Source organism: Trachemys scripta, chromosome 1 (genome assembly GCF_013100865.1).
Source record: "Trachemys scripta elegans isolate TJP31775 chromosome 1, CAS_Tse_1.0, whole genome shotgun sequence".
Lineage (NCBI taxonomy): Eukaryota > Metazoa > Chordata > Testudines > Emydidae > Trachemys > Trachemys scripta.
Genome location: NC_048298.1, coordinates 215,907,880 through 215,925,342, shown reverse-complemented (window position 1 = coordinate 215,925,342; position 17,463 = coordinate 215,907,880). Strand labels below are relative to the sequence as shown.

The following is a 17,463-nucleotide window of genomic DNA, read 5'->3' as shown; positions in this document are numbered from 1 at the left end:
ACACTGAAATTAGGTATGTAAGATTGGTCATGTCCTACACAGAACCAGGAGAAGAGGTGACTTGAGAGAGATGAGATTTAATATAAGACTTTATTTTTCCATAACCATCTGATGAATAGTATAACCTATGAAAGGCAGATATTCTGGGATTATTTTACTTAACATTGTTCTGACATATGGAAGCTGTTGCCACATAAACACAATTAATGAGGGGAAATTTTAATTTCTCTAGTAGATCCATGTGTCCAGGAATTCTCAACCTTGGGACTTCGTAGTTCTGGAATGGCACTGGGTGTAACCCCCCTAGCTCAAAGCTTTTCTGACCTAGTGAATTTAAGATAGTGGATGCTGGTGCAAGAACTCCTTTTACTCACAATGTACAGTAGCACACACCACCTATGACAGCTACCTCAAACCTTCCTGCCAGATACCATGGGTATAGTGTAAGAATTTGTTTTCCCCCAACTATGTAATTTCAGTCTATTTTTAATAAAATGTGCTATTGGGCTGTAAACTATTTGGAGTAGATGTCGCAGATTTCTGTCTGTCGTGTGAGGCACCTAGCATACCTTGATATGCTGTTTAAATACTAAAAGATAGTATTAGTGTGAGCTGCCGCACCCATTTGCCATAATTCTGATCTAGAGCAGCCACCTCTCGATGAAAAGGTTAAGTTCACATTCTTTCCTCCTATATCCTTGGTATCTGTCAGCCAAGGGTACCAGTTGTAATTAGTCTTCCATGTTGTGGACCCGTCTCTACTGGAAATGGTCTTTCAGTCAAATCTATTTGTTTCATGTAGGTCCTTGAACAGCTTTCAGAAGACTACAGCTATTCACCATTTCTCTTATTCACTACTTTTCGTCTATTTAATCATTAGGATTTAGAGAAAAGTATGTTAGTTCCTAAAATGACACTTCTAAAAAGTTCCAATAAATTTATCTTTGCAAGTCCAACATGTGGCTTTTCAGATTATAGGAAAGTGCTTTCCTAGTAGTCAATAGCTTTTTCTGTTAGAAGCTAATAATCTTATTAAAACTTAGTAAATCCTGTAGGCGGCTATTTCATTGCATCCCTTAAAGCTTTCTTTTAAAAATATTTTAAAGCAGCTTACCTCCTGTACTGCCGGTCTCAAACCTTTTGCATTATGTCTGTAAAGAATTTTATTTCTTTTCATACTTTGAATATTTTCCAAGTAGGGAGTCAGATCAATATTTGACAAAAGTATACAGGAGTTTAATCTTATGAGACCAATGAGAGAAGTCTTGTGTGTGATTATTTTCTGTTGAAAATAAAAGTTGTTGCAGAAGATGTGACTTTACGAAAAAAATGTCCACTGGATTCTGCAGCCATGCTATTTCTGGGAGTAATAAGTAATTTTGTTACTCATTGTAGTAGTCAGTTATGTCCACTAGTCTGTGCTAATGTGCAATTAATGTTAAGCAGTTATGCTACTAGAAGCTTCATGCGAGTGTGATAAGATTACAGATTTCAGATATTCATTTGATAAATGTTTAATGGAATATTTTATATATTTTAAGAAAAGATGTTTGCTACTGAGCTGGGAAGACAAGGTGCATTGAAATATTCTGAGATAAGAGCTGGTTAAAAGTGGTTATCTAACAAAAGTGAACTCTGTCAGGATCCTGGTTCTGTGGCTGTTTCTCATGTTGAGTAGTGCTTTATTCTCGTGAATAATCTTTCTAATTTCAGTGTAAAAACTCTGATTCAGGAAAGTATACCTATTTAGGACAGTAATTAATCACCTGCTTAAGAGCTTTCCTGAATCAGGGCCTAAATGTGGCAGAATCAGAATTTAAATGAAGATTAGAATTCTAATTAAGCAGAAGTCACGGTATTGGTAGGAGGGGATAGACCATGTAGTAAAATCTCTAAGGGCAAGTCTACACTACAGCTGGGATCGACACTCTGAGATCGATCCACCGGAGGTTGATTTAGCATGTCTAGTGAAGACCCACCAAATCGACAGCCGATCATTTTCCAATCGACCCCTGTACTCTACCCCTGACGAGAAGAGTAAGATAAGTCGACGGGAGAATTTCTACCGTCGATCCCCCATGGTAACTTGACCTAAGGTATGTCGACTCCAACTTCAACACATAGCTGGAGTTGCGTAGTGTAGGTCGACTTACCGCGGTAGTGTAGACATAGCCTAAGTTTACCCTCTGGAATATTTCAACCAAGCTGATACCCCTCACAGATGCTCCCATTTTATTAATGTAATTTAAAATTACTTCACCCTAGGATCCACCTGTTGGTGCTGGGATCAAAGAGAATGTCACTTACATTAGAAATTTGTTCACCTGTTTTGTTTGTGGACTGCAAACTTAATTGCTCTTTCATAAATTTAGAATTAGAGTTAATGAGGGACTCTTCAATAACTCAGTTCTGCTTAAGTGCTTCATTCCAACTCTTTATTCAACCCACCTATCCCAGGGACAGAGACAAAGCTTATTCAAGTCCAGTAGTATTTTATCATTCAGCATCCCTTGTTTTAAGAAAACTACTATATTTATGGTAGGCTTTTTGTAGTGTTTTCCTACTGTAAAACAGGTGCATAGTACATCTGACAAACCATTTCTGTGGGAGCAGGGAGAGTTTTTCATTGACTCTTCAAATAGATTTATTTATTTATTTATTTATTTTTAGGGTTGCCATCATATATCCTGTGTTAAGTGTTGCATAAAGTCTTTGACTGGTTGTGCAGCCTGGTAAACTTAGCAGAGTGGCACCTAATTGTCTAGTGATCAACTAAGGTGGTGTGGTGGAGACATAGATTACTCAAATCTTGATTACTGCTTTGAGTTCTGGTTCTATATTAGTTTTTATTCAGCAATAAAAGTGTTCCTACTCTTTTTATTAATCTTGGCAACTGCCAAAATACTGTCCTATAAAACCCATTTATATTCACTATAAAGTATCTTCAGTTTCTTTGATTGTGAAGAGCAGCCTTTTATTGTTTAAGGACCAGATACATAAGGAACCGTCATCATTTCTGTGAACGGAAAGCTGTAATAATACATCTGTAACTCTGCTGAACCACTTGATATAATTTCTTAACCTCAGTTGAGGGTAATTTTCATAGAAGTCTTTAATTCTGTCTATCTGCGCCCTAATCATAATATATGGAGATATATCTATCTCATAGAACTGGAAGGGACCCTGAAAGGTCATCGAGTCCAGCCCTCTGCCTTCACTAGCAGGACCAAGTACTGATTTTTGCCCCAGATCCCTAAGTGGCACCCTCAAGGATTGAACTCACAACCCTGAGTTTAGCAGGTCAATGCTCATACCACTGAACTACCCCTCCCCCTTCCTGCTTTGTGCTAGCCCAGTGGTTCTTAAACTTTTGTATTGGTGACCCCTTTCACATAGCAATCCTCAGAGTGAGACCCTCCCTTATAAACTATAAACACTTCTTTATATATTTAACACCATTATAAATGCTAGAGGCAAAGCGGGATTTGGGGTGGAGGCAGACAGCTCACGACTGCCCATGTAATAACCTCGTGACCCCCTGAGGGGTCCCAACCCCCAGTTTGAGAACTTCGTGCTAGCCTGTTAAGTACTGAGCGAAAACTCCTGATAGCTTTTGCAGGAACCAGTGTGAAACCAGTAGACTGTGCATATTATATTGCATATAGAAAACTAAGTTAAGAACATAGCTTGCACAGTAAAGTATTCATAAGTTAGGAAATGCCAGAATGAAGATTGCCCTTCAATTTGGCCCTTATACACATGCATTATGATAGTTTTGCCCAGCATCAATCTGTAACAGAGCCTCTGGAATCCTTGCTTTAAACACAAAGGAACATCCTCCCTCCACCCCCTGCAACCCTCTTGCTCAAATACCTTAATTCTGGCATTATGTAACTTGGTAGTTTTAGAGTTCTTCTAATGTAGTTTTCTGTATGTAGCTTCCTAAGCAACTCATTCTCCCCTCTATCTGCCCAAAAGGCACAATTCTATCACATGGAAACATATTGTCTGCCCCTGCCCCCTGTCTTGGCCCATCCACAAGATTTAAAATTGGGACCTTTTATGCCCAGTATACAGCTCTGCTAGCCTACACCGTTGACTTTCTGTAATTAACACCCGTGAGAATGAATGAAATTTCATAGGATGGCAGAGATGAAATTCAACAATTATGATGAATCAAAGAGATGTTCACTAGATAAAATGTCTGTCTTTTATTGCTTACATTATGTTATCTTATTTTGTATAAATATTGAGGTAGTGGTCTTTCTTAAGCAAAACCAGAGAAATAACATGTTTGATACCCTGTTCTGAATAAAGTTTTAAGTAAAGGCAAGTGTTGTAGAGAACACCTTTCCATGGTTGCTGTAGTCTGTTTCTATTTAAAATGAAAGATACGCTTCTGAGCTTTTAGTGATTAATGTATTTCTGTTTAAATTTTGATTGCCTTATGTGAAGAATCTTCTTTTTCGGTATTCTTTGCTGCTTCAGATTTCTTAATATACAAAATCAAAATAAATTACTTATTTAAGGGGAGCTTAGTGAGGAATAAGGTTGGAGAAATGTACAGGTTTTTTTATACATTATATGCTGAACATCATTGGTAGCACTTGCATCTTTAGATCGTGTATACCCAAATATTTATTATACTAAATTTACTGACTGGAGTTCTGGCTTCTAACCGATAACTCCTGTCCAACAGCCAAGCACAATGGGACCAGATTTCCATTGCTTCCCTACTCATGTACAAATGTGCAAAGTATGGCTAATAGTTGGAAATACTAAGTGATATAAAACTTGTTTATTTTCTACAGGGATTATTTTTGAGGAGGGTTTTTGTTTTGTTTTTTTTACTAAACTTCTCCATTCCCAAACCCTGGTTTCATGTGCCTGTGTCCCAGAGAAGGGAGAGCTTGTCAGTTTTAGTAGGCTTCTCCCCAAGCATTGGTGGCTGCACCATTGCTTCTTGGGCTCAGCTCTTCAGGCTACACTGCTTGGGCTTCCCTCATGTTTCTGTATCAAAGCTGGGGTCTAGATGTGGCTTCCAACCCCCTTTTTTGCATGGCTTCATGGAAGAGTGAAGGGAATGTGCACTGTTAAGCCAGTTAACTTCCCCTTATGGGGAAAGCTGGAGAACAAGAGGCAGGTCGCAGCAGAACAAGAAGACAACAAAATATCACTCTGCTGCAACAAAATGATGCATTTTGTGGCATCTTGGAAAAATGCCAAATTATGTGGCTGTGGTTCCTTTGTAGACACTGCAGTTCAAGTGTGTGTGGAATCAGGGCCAGCCCTAGACCAAATGGCACCCCAGGCAAGGAATGTCTTCGGTGCCCCCCTTCCCCCCGTTAAACTTTTGAGTATCTTATTTGTTATTGCAGTTGTAGTCCATTTCATGACTTTGATGCACTATTTGCATGCATGATTTATCCCTATCATATAAGATGATAAATTTGCACTCTAGGATCTGTAAATCTGTATTTATCATGCAATGTACAAGCAAATAAAAAAATTTAATTTCCTCTAAGCTTATAGAAACTTTTTAATTTTAAGAATAACTGAAATGTACTAACATCAAGAAATTGAACAGTGCACCAACTTTGGGTGGACCCCAATATTAAATAATGTTACAGTGGGCCTTAGAATGTTAACCCTAGTCCTTTAGTTCAGAAGGTCGTTTTCTCGCCTATGCCCTCGCAAACTGAATCACAGCATTAGAGAGACCCAAAGATTTGCCAGTGGCATTTTCAAGCGGTAAAATAGCAAGCGATGTCAGTCTCTCGTCGGCAATCGTCAGTCAAAGATATGTTTTAATGAGCATGAGTTTTGAAAAGCTGCGCTCACCACTTGCGACTCTGACTGGCAGCATGAGCAGAATCCTCAAAGCTATTCACACATTAGGAATAGTTTTCTTCAGCTCTGCGTCTTGAATGAATTGGAGAACTTGGAGTGGAGAGTGCTTCCTGTGTGGCAAAATGTGACGGATGTTGTCCAGTTTGACATAGAGGTCTTTATCATTGACATCCGAATATTCCCCATGTGTCAGCGTCTGGTGAAGGTCCATACAATTGTTCAAGAGTGTTTTACAGTCTACTGGAGCTTACTAAGGTCATACAAAACCTCCCAGGTCTTTTTGTGGTGCTTCATTTATCTGAACCTTTCTTCAGTGGACACTTGAGCAGTGTCAATGAGCAAGCAAAAAAACTCCCTCTTGAATTTTTCTTCTGAGTTTCCCATTACCTCATCTTTTCCCTCGTAACCAAACAGTCTCTTCTTTCAATGAATGAGTTTTCTTGAAGACCGGCTGAACTCCTCTAAGTTTTTTCCACCATTTCTTTGGCAGCAGTGATGGCATCTTCAAATCCATTGTCTCTGTAGGCCACAACAAAATCAAGGCAACTTCTCACCAAAATAGTAGCGGTTGTCATGTCCATTGACTGAGTTTGTAATGCCTTGCTTAGAACGTTTACTTGGAACAGGATATCATCCAAACCACAATTGAGACCAGAAATTTGAAGTCAGTGATCTGGTTTGGCTAGCTTTGTGCCTTGTTGAATTCTGGCCTCTGCTTTACTCGACTGCACCAGTTCCATCTAGGCATTGTAAACCTCAGTCACTTGGTACCTCATTGGTCTTACGCTGTCAATGTGTCTTTCCCAGCAACAGCCACTTATCAGCTTCATGGTCAGATTTGTAACATTGTCTGTGAGGTTCTTTCACCTGATAGTTGATGCTGAAAACAGGATGTTTATCCTTTGCAGTATTCTGAAGAGAGATACTGAATCTAAAGATGACAACGCTGCATCTGACACAACCAGGTTGAGAGAATGGCAGCAACAAGGCACGAAAGCTCTTGGATTCAGCACAAGGACCTTTGCCTGGACACCACTGTTTCTTCCCTTCATGTTCATGCCATTGTTGTAGCCTTGGCCACAGCAGTCCTGAAGCTTTATTTTATTCTCATTCAAAACATTCATAAACAGTTCTGCTAGGTCTTTTCCAGTAGTCATCCACAGACCGGAAACTGATAAAGCATTCGTTTACTTGGCTACAGCCTTCCTCATCATCAACAAATGTTACTGTAAACATCTTTTCATTGTGTCTAATATCAGGAATGCAGTCCATTATTTCGGCGTAGTACTTCATTTTGCTGAGCTGCATCAATATGTTATCAAACATCTTCCTTGCCATAAGGTCAATCAATTTGTTTTGAATAATTTTGCTGCAGTAATGGTCCATAGCTTCTTTACAAACTACTCTACGTAGGTGCTCACGCATGACATCATCGTATTTCCCCAGGAGCTCTACCAAACTGAGGAAATTACCATTATACTCCGTGAACAACTTATCTGGCGAGCCCTGGAAAGCCAAATTATTCTTTGCCAGGAAAAGGATAATTGAGATCAGACACTCGGGCACATTCCTCCAATGCTGGGTTTCTGCATTAATGTTGCGCTGGTTTTCTGCATCTGTGCATTTATTCAGCTTGAGTCTGGACTCGACCAACATCCATTTGGAGTAAGCTGTAAAATGGTCGGGTGACTTTTCATGTTGCTTCAGAGAATCAGCTAAATTATGCCAGTGATTGTAACCGGAAAGTGCAAGCAGTGACTTGTCATTTTTGTCAATTATTTTATAACAAAACCTGAACGTTTTGTCCATTGATATTGAGTAGCTAACACCAATTCAGTTTCTCACCATTCTCAAGCACTCTTTTGCAGTGCGACTTAGAGAAGTGTCGCTTCTACTCATTTGCTGGAAATGTTATATTCTCGATTATCAGCAGAGTTTAGGATCACTGGCCATAAAGCAGAATCTAATATATTGATTTGTGGTGTGCAGGTTTTTCTCACTGCTGTTTGTCATCATATGGGGCTAATTCTTTATTGCTTCTCTCCTTTTCATGTAAACCAGATTCTTCTTTGTCATCACTCTCCTTTACAATGCTAGGAAAACTGGATGATTCTCCATCACTTTCCTCACATTTCATTACTTATCTTCAGGTAAATCTGTTAATTCCGTAGTAATAGGACTTCCACACTTCGCTCCTTAATTTCTTCTGCACTGGGACAATTGGTATTGCCTAAAGCCTGGTCTATGTTCTACTTCAGATGTTTTCCCATCAAATTTGCCCCTTGCTGCAAACTGGATTGCAGTTGAGCTTTTCATTTCCTATACTGAGCTCCTCAAGGCTTCGTCGGGAGGCATCTTTTATTTTTTACAAGGGAAAAGAGACAATGTTAGGGTGAGCAAAAGTCTATGTTCCTCAGTCTTAGAAAGTCATCAAACATTGTGTTAAGCATGGCAAAAGAAGTAACAGTATTTCTGTTATATTGTTGCATAGATAGGGGTTTGATAGATATCTGTCATCTCATTAAATATGTTCTTTATTAATCGCTACTTACACTCTTTACAGTCTTAAAACACAAGTATACTTTCACAATTACACAACAAAATAAGGTTCACAATATTGCAGTTGGGCTCTCACTTCACTTCAGTTCATTCTTTATATCTCGCTGACTGACTGGCGAATCCCCAACCCTTATATACTCATAAGGGGATGGGTGATGACTGTAGGAGGTTTAAGGAAAATGTAGTTCTCAGAATGTCTGGAAGCTTCCATGAGATTCTACAAAGGTCCAGAATATTGTAGAAGATTAGTGAAAAATGAATCCACATATGGAATACCTGAAACATTTTACTTCAAAAATTCTCTTTTCCCTTTTGTCGCTAACAGCAAAAAGAGCACCCTGAGCCCAGCACCCAGGGATTGCCTGGCTTTCCTGGCCCTAAATCCATTCCTGTGTGGGAGTGGTGAGGCAGTGTGTGTGTGAATTAAGAATCCATGAAAGAAGGAGGGCACTGAATGCTCGCAGGACGACAGAAAATGGGATTATGCTTACTTTCAAGGGTATAAGCCGACAGCTTTTATTGGATATCCAATAAAAGCTATCTGTGTAGAGCTACAGATTCCATTTAAAATAAATATGGGTGAAGTACATAGTTGGCACAGGTGGTGTCTGCTACAGGTAAAGTTGTGAAAACATTTCTATAGTATCCCCTTGTTTTCATATGCTTATTTCCTCAAACTTTTGTTTTGCACTGAAATTTTCCATACATAGCCTCTATCCCAGCTTTTTTTCTGGTGATGCTTGAGCAAACTCCTTCCATCTCCTTTAGATTTGAAAGGAAAGGCTATGTTCTTCACTGTGTGTGTAAGACTTTAGCACCTTTTAAACTCTGAAAGTTGTGCATGAAGGACTATGTACATCAGCATATGCTTTGCTAATCTTAAACGCTTTGAGAATTGCACGGCCTATTTTACTGCATCTTTAAACCTCAGTCTGTTTGTTCTTTGTCTGATTTTAATCTATCGTGTGCTTTCTTCTCAGGTTTCTAGCAGAATACCATGATGACTTCTTCCCAGAGTCTGCTTATGTAGCTGCATGTGAGGCTTACTATAGCACCAAGAATCCTCGGGCAATCTACTGAAGCTTTTAGTGAACAATAAATCTTGCTGTACATAGCCCGTGGTTGTTGCTGCTTTGCCACATAGCTACGAGATGAAGATGAACTGGAATTTGTATGGCCTTTTTCAGATAGGAAAAAGGGAGTCGCTTCTATGACTACTGGATTCGTTAGCAGAGATGGACCACTTCTTGTTTTAGAGCCATGCAAAGATTGCATTCTGAATTTTCTCCAAGTGTTGCATGTAAGCTGCACTTCTAGAAGAAGCCCTGCACTGACTTCTAATGCATAGGACTGCATATAGTTCTTATTAAGAAGTGTGTGTGGGGGGGAAGCAGGTGCATTAGCAGTGGGACGCTTTCATGAAAACAGATACCTCATGCTGTCTTTCATTTTAACATGAACTGTTTTCAGCATGAAAAGTTAAACTGGCTTCACTCTCGTGTAAGGAGAATGCATCACTGGCATCCTGTGGATTTCGTTTCACACACAGAACGCACACTTCATTTTGTGAAACGGTCATGGCAGGAAAGAGTGCTGCATGTAGAGGAAGAATTGCATAGCAATTTTATTGTCATGGTCTCTGACTCAAGGAAGTAGTTTTCTGTGGCTTAAATGAAAAATGTTGCTTGCTTTTTCTTTTTAAAAGGCATCTGTCTTTCCCATAGTAGGTTGCCACAGTTACAAGTGCAGACCTCACCAGTGATTCATCTTATCCATGTCTGTGAATGATTCCTAAAGGCATTAAAGAACAGGATGTTCTAACAGGTTCTCAGAGTAAGCATAGAGTGAATAAAGTGACAGCATTTACTTTGGCAAACTTTTTTCTTAATAAAGAAACTGGTTGGTAATTGAAGGTGTGATATTTGGGTGGATGATCTCAAAAATGGGGTTTTGTTTGGACTTTCATTGTATATTTTCACTAAATATTACTATGTAGAGAATGGGGAGTGGGAGTAGTGACTGTAAAAATGGCACCTTTTTATTGTTCAATTTCTGTCCGAAAGCAGAGGCACATCTCTTAGATTTACACTGGCAAATTTTACTCTCTTTAGCACTGTAAAACTCATGCAGCTGTGTGAGAATGAGCTGGATTCTGTTATCCCTCATCCCTCTGACAATACCTACTTGGCAGAATTAACTGTTTATCTTGGGTACTTCCATTACTGTGAGTGCCTCGCAATCATTAATGTATTTATCCTTACAACACTCCTGTGAGGTAGAGAAGTGCTGTTATCCCCATTTGCAGATGGGGAATCTGAAGCACAGAGAGGAAAGTGACTTGCCCAAAAACATAAGAAACCTGAGCAGAAAATTGAACCTAGGTCTCCCAAGTCCTGGGCTAGTGTCCCAATCACTGGTCAGTCCTTATTCCCTTGAAGCACTCCAATTATAGAACGATTGCCTGTGATTCTGGAGCCAAAAAGAACCCACTTGAGCTTGCAGGTCTTGGAGTTAGTAAAACCATCTCTTTCTATGTAAATCACAAATATATTCTGTAAGAAGTAACCCAGATCTGAAGAAAGAGCTCGGTGTAAGCTTGAAAACTTCTTTAATTGGCCCAACTTCTGTTAGGGTGAGAAAGATATTACCTCCCCCACCTCGTGTCTCTAATATCCTGGGATGAACACAGCTACAACAGCACTGCATTACCAGTTAATGCTCTAATAAATTTGTTAGTCTCTAAGGTGCCACAAGTACTCCTGTTCTTTTTACCAGTTAATGTCACTTGTCGAGTGGAATGGCATGTTCGAGCCTTGAACTGAAAAGGTAGAGATGAAATGACCTTGGTTTTAGTGAATGAGACTCTGCAAAAGGAAAAGCTTCTACAGAGTCTTAACGTCAGGGTAGCTACACTCATTTTGGATCCATACCAAAGTGAGATTTGGAGACCCTTATTTCTAAAGATTCATTTAGTGGTGCTATTTTTTAAATTGTATTCCTGTAGTACCAAGTTTCCGAGGCTATAGTCTCCATTCCAAAACTGTAGAGCTTCTGAATCTACAGTACAAGTTGAGTAGTTCACAATCCTCTTTAATATGGGACACTCCTGACATAAACTTGATACAGCAGGTAAAAAAAAACATTTGAATATTAATGAATGTCTAACAAGATATTAAACTTAGAATATCGCTGAAACTCCATCCTTAATCCTCTCCATTGTGGCAGAGTGTTGCAGTGCATATGGTAGGTCAAATCTTTTTCCCCTATCAATGCCTAAGAATAAGAGGGCAGGTTGAGAGTAGAATTTAAACCTTATTGCATGGTTATGTTTTAACTGTAACAGTGACATTTTGTGCATGCCATAATTATTTATTAATGTCTGTATTCAGTTTGCTCAGTGATTTGAGAAGCAGTTTAGGTAATACCTGCATGCATTGTGCCTGGTTCAAACCAGTTGTATGAACTCATTTTCATGAGTAACCAATTTCCCCCCGTCTTTCTATCTCTACACCATTAGGTATAAAAATAGACTCTTGCATCCTATAAATCTGCTGCAACATGTGTGAGCCTGGTCGAAGTATTCATTGATTTGTCTTGAGTATAACACTAAAGGCAACCTGCAAATCTTCCTACAAAATTTCTTCATCTGGAGCAATATATGACTTGTCCATTTATGAGGACTATTTGCCACATTACCAGATTCCTCAAGTGGAGCAGAGAGACTTGCAGGCTATCTTTTTATACCTATGGTTTAATTATACTGGTACTGAAGAAGCTGCTATAGGTGAAGGTTAGTGAGCATTTTGGTTACTTATGATATGTTTTGTAGGCTGCTTGTTTTTAAAAAGAAAATCCTCCCAACAGAAACACTTTGGTTATGTTTAGATCTCACATGTGTGGCTGAGTAGGAGGTAGTTTTACTAATTGTTTGTTTTTTAATCAAAGTTTAATATGGATTTTATACTTTTTACTGTGGGTAAGTGACTAGTGCACAGTTATTTAATGCCAGAGTAATTAGATATCTGCTGTTTTTAATAAAAAAAATAATTTTTGAAATGTACAATTGATATAAACAGCAACTAATTGGATATTTCATAAGGATTTTACTCAGTGACAGATGGATGATATGACACACACAATATATATGCAGTATTGCCAACCCCAATCATTCTGAAATCATGAGTTATTCCCCAAAAAGGCGTGAAATTGGCTTACAAATCATGATGTTTACCTTCTGGTTTTTGGAGTCTCTGAGGCATACATGGGTCAAGTTTTCATGCTTTTCTCTGTAACTATGAGTGTTAGAACCTTTTTTGTTTTTTAAATAGCTGAGATTTTCAGCTAATCACAGGCCTCCAAGAGCTGGGACTTTAGGAAAGTATCACAAGATTGGCAATAAAATTGTGAGTTGTCAACACTGCATTGTTGCAGGATGCCATTAAATTCAACAAACACACTTTGCAGTTTTTCTGATGCAAACAGATGTGAGACATAACTCAGCTTTCAATAGGAGTGTTTTTCAGGTAAGAAGTAGTTGCTTAAACAAAATTATACTGTATAAACTGGTCTACCTATGCCAAAAGGATATAGCTGTAGTTTATGGAGCAAATAATACATTTTTATGATTTAAAGTTGCTTGCAGTGAATATTAATATCTAGAGGAAAATGTATAGGTAAATACTGTATCAGCACAAAATTACACTTCTTTAGAAAGAAGGAAACAAGATGACTTGACACTCTTGAATCACTGATATAGTGGTGATATTGTTGTTCATATTGCTCCTTACCCCCTCCTGAATATTTCAATTTCTTTTGCTTATCATAAGAGTAAGGGGGAAATAAGTTACCTAGTGGTATTATCTTAATCCTCTTATTACTGAACCCAGAAGAGACAGGAACAAACTTGTTCTTTCTATCACTGACCAAGCACACACTATGTATATCAACAGTTCAGGCTGACTTGAGGCCCTGTAGTTGCTTGTGGCTAATGGTATTTGGATCCTGTTAGTTACAGAGCCCCATTACTCATAAATCCCTCCTCTGGCCTTGCACCAAACTTGTTATTACAGATGTCCATTTGCATCACCATATTATTAAACAAGAACTAAAAAGACTGTGTCTCTAAATAGAGAACAAAGGCTAAAACAAAAAAATGCCCAGAAGATGGAAGAAGCATTATTATTTGCCAATTTTGTCTATGCAAATAACTGGGTAATTTATTGTTCACAGGAAGAAGCAGCTCTGTGTAGCTTGAAAGCTTGTCTCTTTCACCAACGGAAGTTGGTCAAATTAAAGATTACCTTGCCCACCTTATCTCTAGGTAATTTATTGTAAATGTACATAAATATTTAGAAGGACTGTAAAGGAAAACTTGGGGCTGGGGCGGGGGGAATAAGAACAGTCCTACAGATTCAACTGCAATTCCTGACAATGAGGTGTAAGATGCAGATGATGGTGACTGGAGTATAAATGTCTTCAAAGATGCTGGGTTGAGGAGCATGCTGTATGGCAGCTCCTTCCAAACCATTAGGAAAGATGTAGATGGTGGTTCTGTCCCCAGAACCAGTTTCATTGTTCTTGCCAATGCGGGAGATTATATATCTCCAGCCTATCAAGATCCACTTTCGGTGGCACTGCTAAACAGTGGCAGTGGTATCCCCTTGTGCTTAGGGAGCTCACACAGCCACATTGCCTTCTACACAAAAACAGTGGAGGATGGGAAAGGGGCTACTCTGCTGTCTCTTTTTACTCACATGCCCCTATGCATCAATAATAGAGTGGCCCTAATTTTAGCACAAAAGGGATGAAAGCCAACTCTTGGACCCCATATGGCCAACAGCACCCAACTTCAAACAAATAATGTATTAAATGCTAATCAGTGTGTAGTGGAAAGGGTTAAGATGCTAGTGAAAGAAAAATACCAAGACTACTATTTTATTATCATCTGGGATAGAAGATAAAGCCAAGGGTTCGTATGATTCAAAAACTATTGAAGACTGCTGTACAACTAATGGGGCATTTTTATTATTAACTATAATAACAGCAGTGATTTGGGGAAGGGCAAATGTAGTTCCAGTCTTTATGAAGGTGAAAAGGGACTCATCACCACATACATATTGTGCTGAAATTCACACTTGTACCAAAGATCTTCACTCCCCCTTTTTTTAAGATGGTCCCTGGTTGCTGGCTAAATAATGCTTTCCAACTGTTTAAAGCTGTTTTTAAATTGGGTTTGAAACTGTTACAAGTAACAGTAAGAAGTAGTCAGTGCGAGCAAATGTCAAAACTCCAGTACAGCTTTCTCAGGGTATGTCTACACTGCAGCTGGGAGAAGCCTCCCAGCCCAGGGAGGTTGACTTGCACGAGCAGAGTTCAAGCTGGCATGCTTAAAAATAGCAATGTGGACATTATGGCTTGGGCTCTGAAGCCTGTGGAAGAGGTGGGCTTGGGAGCCCAAACTCTGGCTCGAGCTGCAACATTGAAGCACCATTTACACAGCTATTTTTAGAGTGCTAGCACAAATCTGGGCTGGGGGGGCTTCCTTCTGGATGCAGTATAGACATTCCCTTAGAGGCCAGTTTCATTCAGGGCTTGTGTGTCAGCTGGAGAAGATGAGGAAATGATGGCAGCCAGGATGAGGAAACTGAACAAGTGAGTCAAAAGGAAGTGTAAATTATATCTACATGTGCGGGGGAAGAAAGATTGATGAAGACTTCACTAACTATGCCTGTGAAAATGCTGGGGAAGGGGCCCTTCACTGTTCAGAAATGCAGTGACCGCATCTGCAAACCCCACACGTAAAAGATGATTTCCATGTGGAGATGCTGGAGGCATCCCTGCTGCTTCTGACAAAATGTAAGAATCACCCATTAGAACAAGATATTTTTCTGGGATGGGAAAACTGCTGTTATTCTAACCAAAGTGCAAAGGGAGATTAGAGTTTCCACCTGAGATTTGGGCTCCTCAGTAGAGGATTAAATTGAACACCAAATAGTGTGCAATCTGTGTGCAATGTGTGCTTGTGTCAATAATTAAAGAGTGCTTCCTCTTTCATAGGTAATAATCAGTTTGAGGTTCAGTAAAGGAAAGTGAATTCCAAGTCCCCTCAAACTGATGGATGTTTTTATTGCTGTGAAAATGGAGATGAAGGATTCAAACTGTAAATGGAGGAAGCTTGTTTCCAAAGGGGCTGTTCAAGTGCTGAAAAGGAAATGGTTTAACCTAGTTTTTTAAACAATAATAGTTTAACATCGGGATTCTCAAACTTCCTGGCATCGCAACCCCCTTGTGACAAAATTACCACATGAGCCCGGGTTGGGGGAAAGGGGGCTGGAGCCCGAGCCCCAGGTGGGGGTGAAGCTCAGGCTTCAGCTTCAGCCCCAGGTCTCAGCAAGTCTAGTGCTGGCCCTGGCGACCCCATTAAAATGGGGTTGTGACCCACTGTTTGAGAACCACTGCGTAAAAAGATCTGAAAACCAAAACAACTTTTGGACCTCTCTTATTTCCTTGTCCTTGTTTTATGGCAGAAGTGGGAGGCAGCTCAGATTCTCCATATGTATTGCAACGCCACAAGCCTTGATAATTTCTAGAATGGAAAGCATGAGAGAGAGGCTGGAAATCTGGTCAAGGTTATAAAACAATTTCCCTCTCATCAGTGTGAGAACCCCATTTTCATGAATTTTAGGATAGGGTTTTTTTTCAAGTCACATAGCAGGGAGTGTTTTTTTTTTCTGCTTTAGTTGAAGAATGTAAGTGTGTAGTGATCAACTGCTCAATGTCTAGTTGGCAGCTGGTATCAAGTGGATTACCCCAAGGGTCGCTCCTGGGGCCGGTTTTGGTCAACATCTTTATTAATGATCTGGATGTTGGGATGGATTGCATCCTCAGCAAATTTGCAGATGACTCTAAGCTGGGGGGAGAGGTAGATACGCTGGATGGTAGGGATAGGGTCCAGAGTGACTTAGACAAATTGGAGGATTGAGCCAAAAGAAATCTGATGAGGTTCAACAAGGATAAGTGCAGAGTCCTGCATTTAGGACGGAAGAATCTCATGCATCGCTACAGGTTGGGGACAGACTGTCTAAGCGGCAGTTCTGCAGAAAAGGACCTGGGGATTACAGTGGACAAGAAGCTGGATATGAATCAAAAGTGTGCCCTTGTTGACAAGAAGACTAATGGCATATTGGGCTGCATTAGTAGGAGCCTTACCTGCAGATCAAGGGAAGTGATTATTCCCCTCTGTTCGACCCTGGTGAGGCCACATCTGGAGTATTGCATCCAGTTTTGGGCCATCCAGTACAGAAAGGATGTGGACAAATTGGAGAGAGTCCAGCAGAGGGCAACAAAAATGATCAGGGGGCTGGAGCACATGACTTACGAGAAGAGGCTGAGGGAACTGGGGTTATTTAGTCTGCAGAAGAGAAGAGTGAGGGTTTTTTTATAGCAGCCTTCAACTACCTGAAGGGGGTTCCAAAGAAGATGGATCTAGGCTGTTCTCAGTGGTGGCAGATGACAGAACAAGAAGCAATGGTCTCAAGTTGCAGTGGGGGAGGTCTAGGTTGGATATTAGGAAACACTATTTCACTAGGAGGGTGGTGAAGCACTGGAATGCATTACTTAGGGAGGTGGTGGAATCTCCATCCATAGAGATTTTTAAGGACCGGTTTGACAAAGCCCTGGATGGGCTGATTTAGTTGGTGTTGGTCCTGCTTTGAGCAGGGGATTGGACTAGATGACCTCCTGAGGTCTCTTCTAACCCTGATCTTCTATGATAATATGAAGTTGATTAGGCCAAGCCCACATTAAAAACATAGGTTGGCTTAGCTGTGTCGCTGAGGGCTGTGCTATATCCACACCGCTGACTGACATAGTTAAGCTGATCTAACCCCTGGTGTACGTCGACAGAAGAATTCTGTCAGCCTAGCTACCACCTGCTAGGGAAGTACTTTAATGACAGTGATGGGAGAACCTCTCCCTGCGCTGTAGGGAGAGTCTGTACTGAAGCACTACAGCTGGCAGTGTTTTTGTTGCTGGCAAGTAGCTTGACAGTTATGA

The 17,463-nt window shown here is 40.0% G+C and overlaps 1 protein-coding gene across 5 annotated transcripts in view; it reads left to right on the top strand.

The window, feature by feature from the left end:
- MSL3 (MSL complex subunit 3) overlaps nt 1-11,970 on the top strand; it is a 37,350-nt gene extending 25,380 nt beyond the window's left edge. For 4 of the 5 annotated variants that reach the window (XM_034757030.1, XM_034757037.1, XM_034757025.1 and 1 more), the window contains one exon: nt 9,390-11,970. In XM_034757030.1, coding sequence (XP_034612921.1) covers nt 9,390-9,489 — 100 coding nt within the window. In that variant the 3' untranslated portion in view covers nt 9,490-11,970. The remainder of the gene's footprint in view (nt 1-9,389) is intronic. The other variant, XM_034757050.1, reaches the window with a different exon arrangement.
- Nucleotides 11,971-17,463: the final 5,493 nt, after the last annotated feature.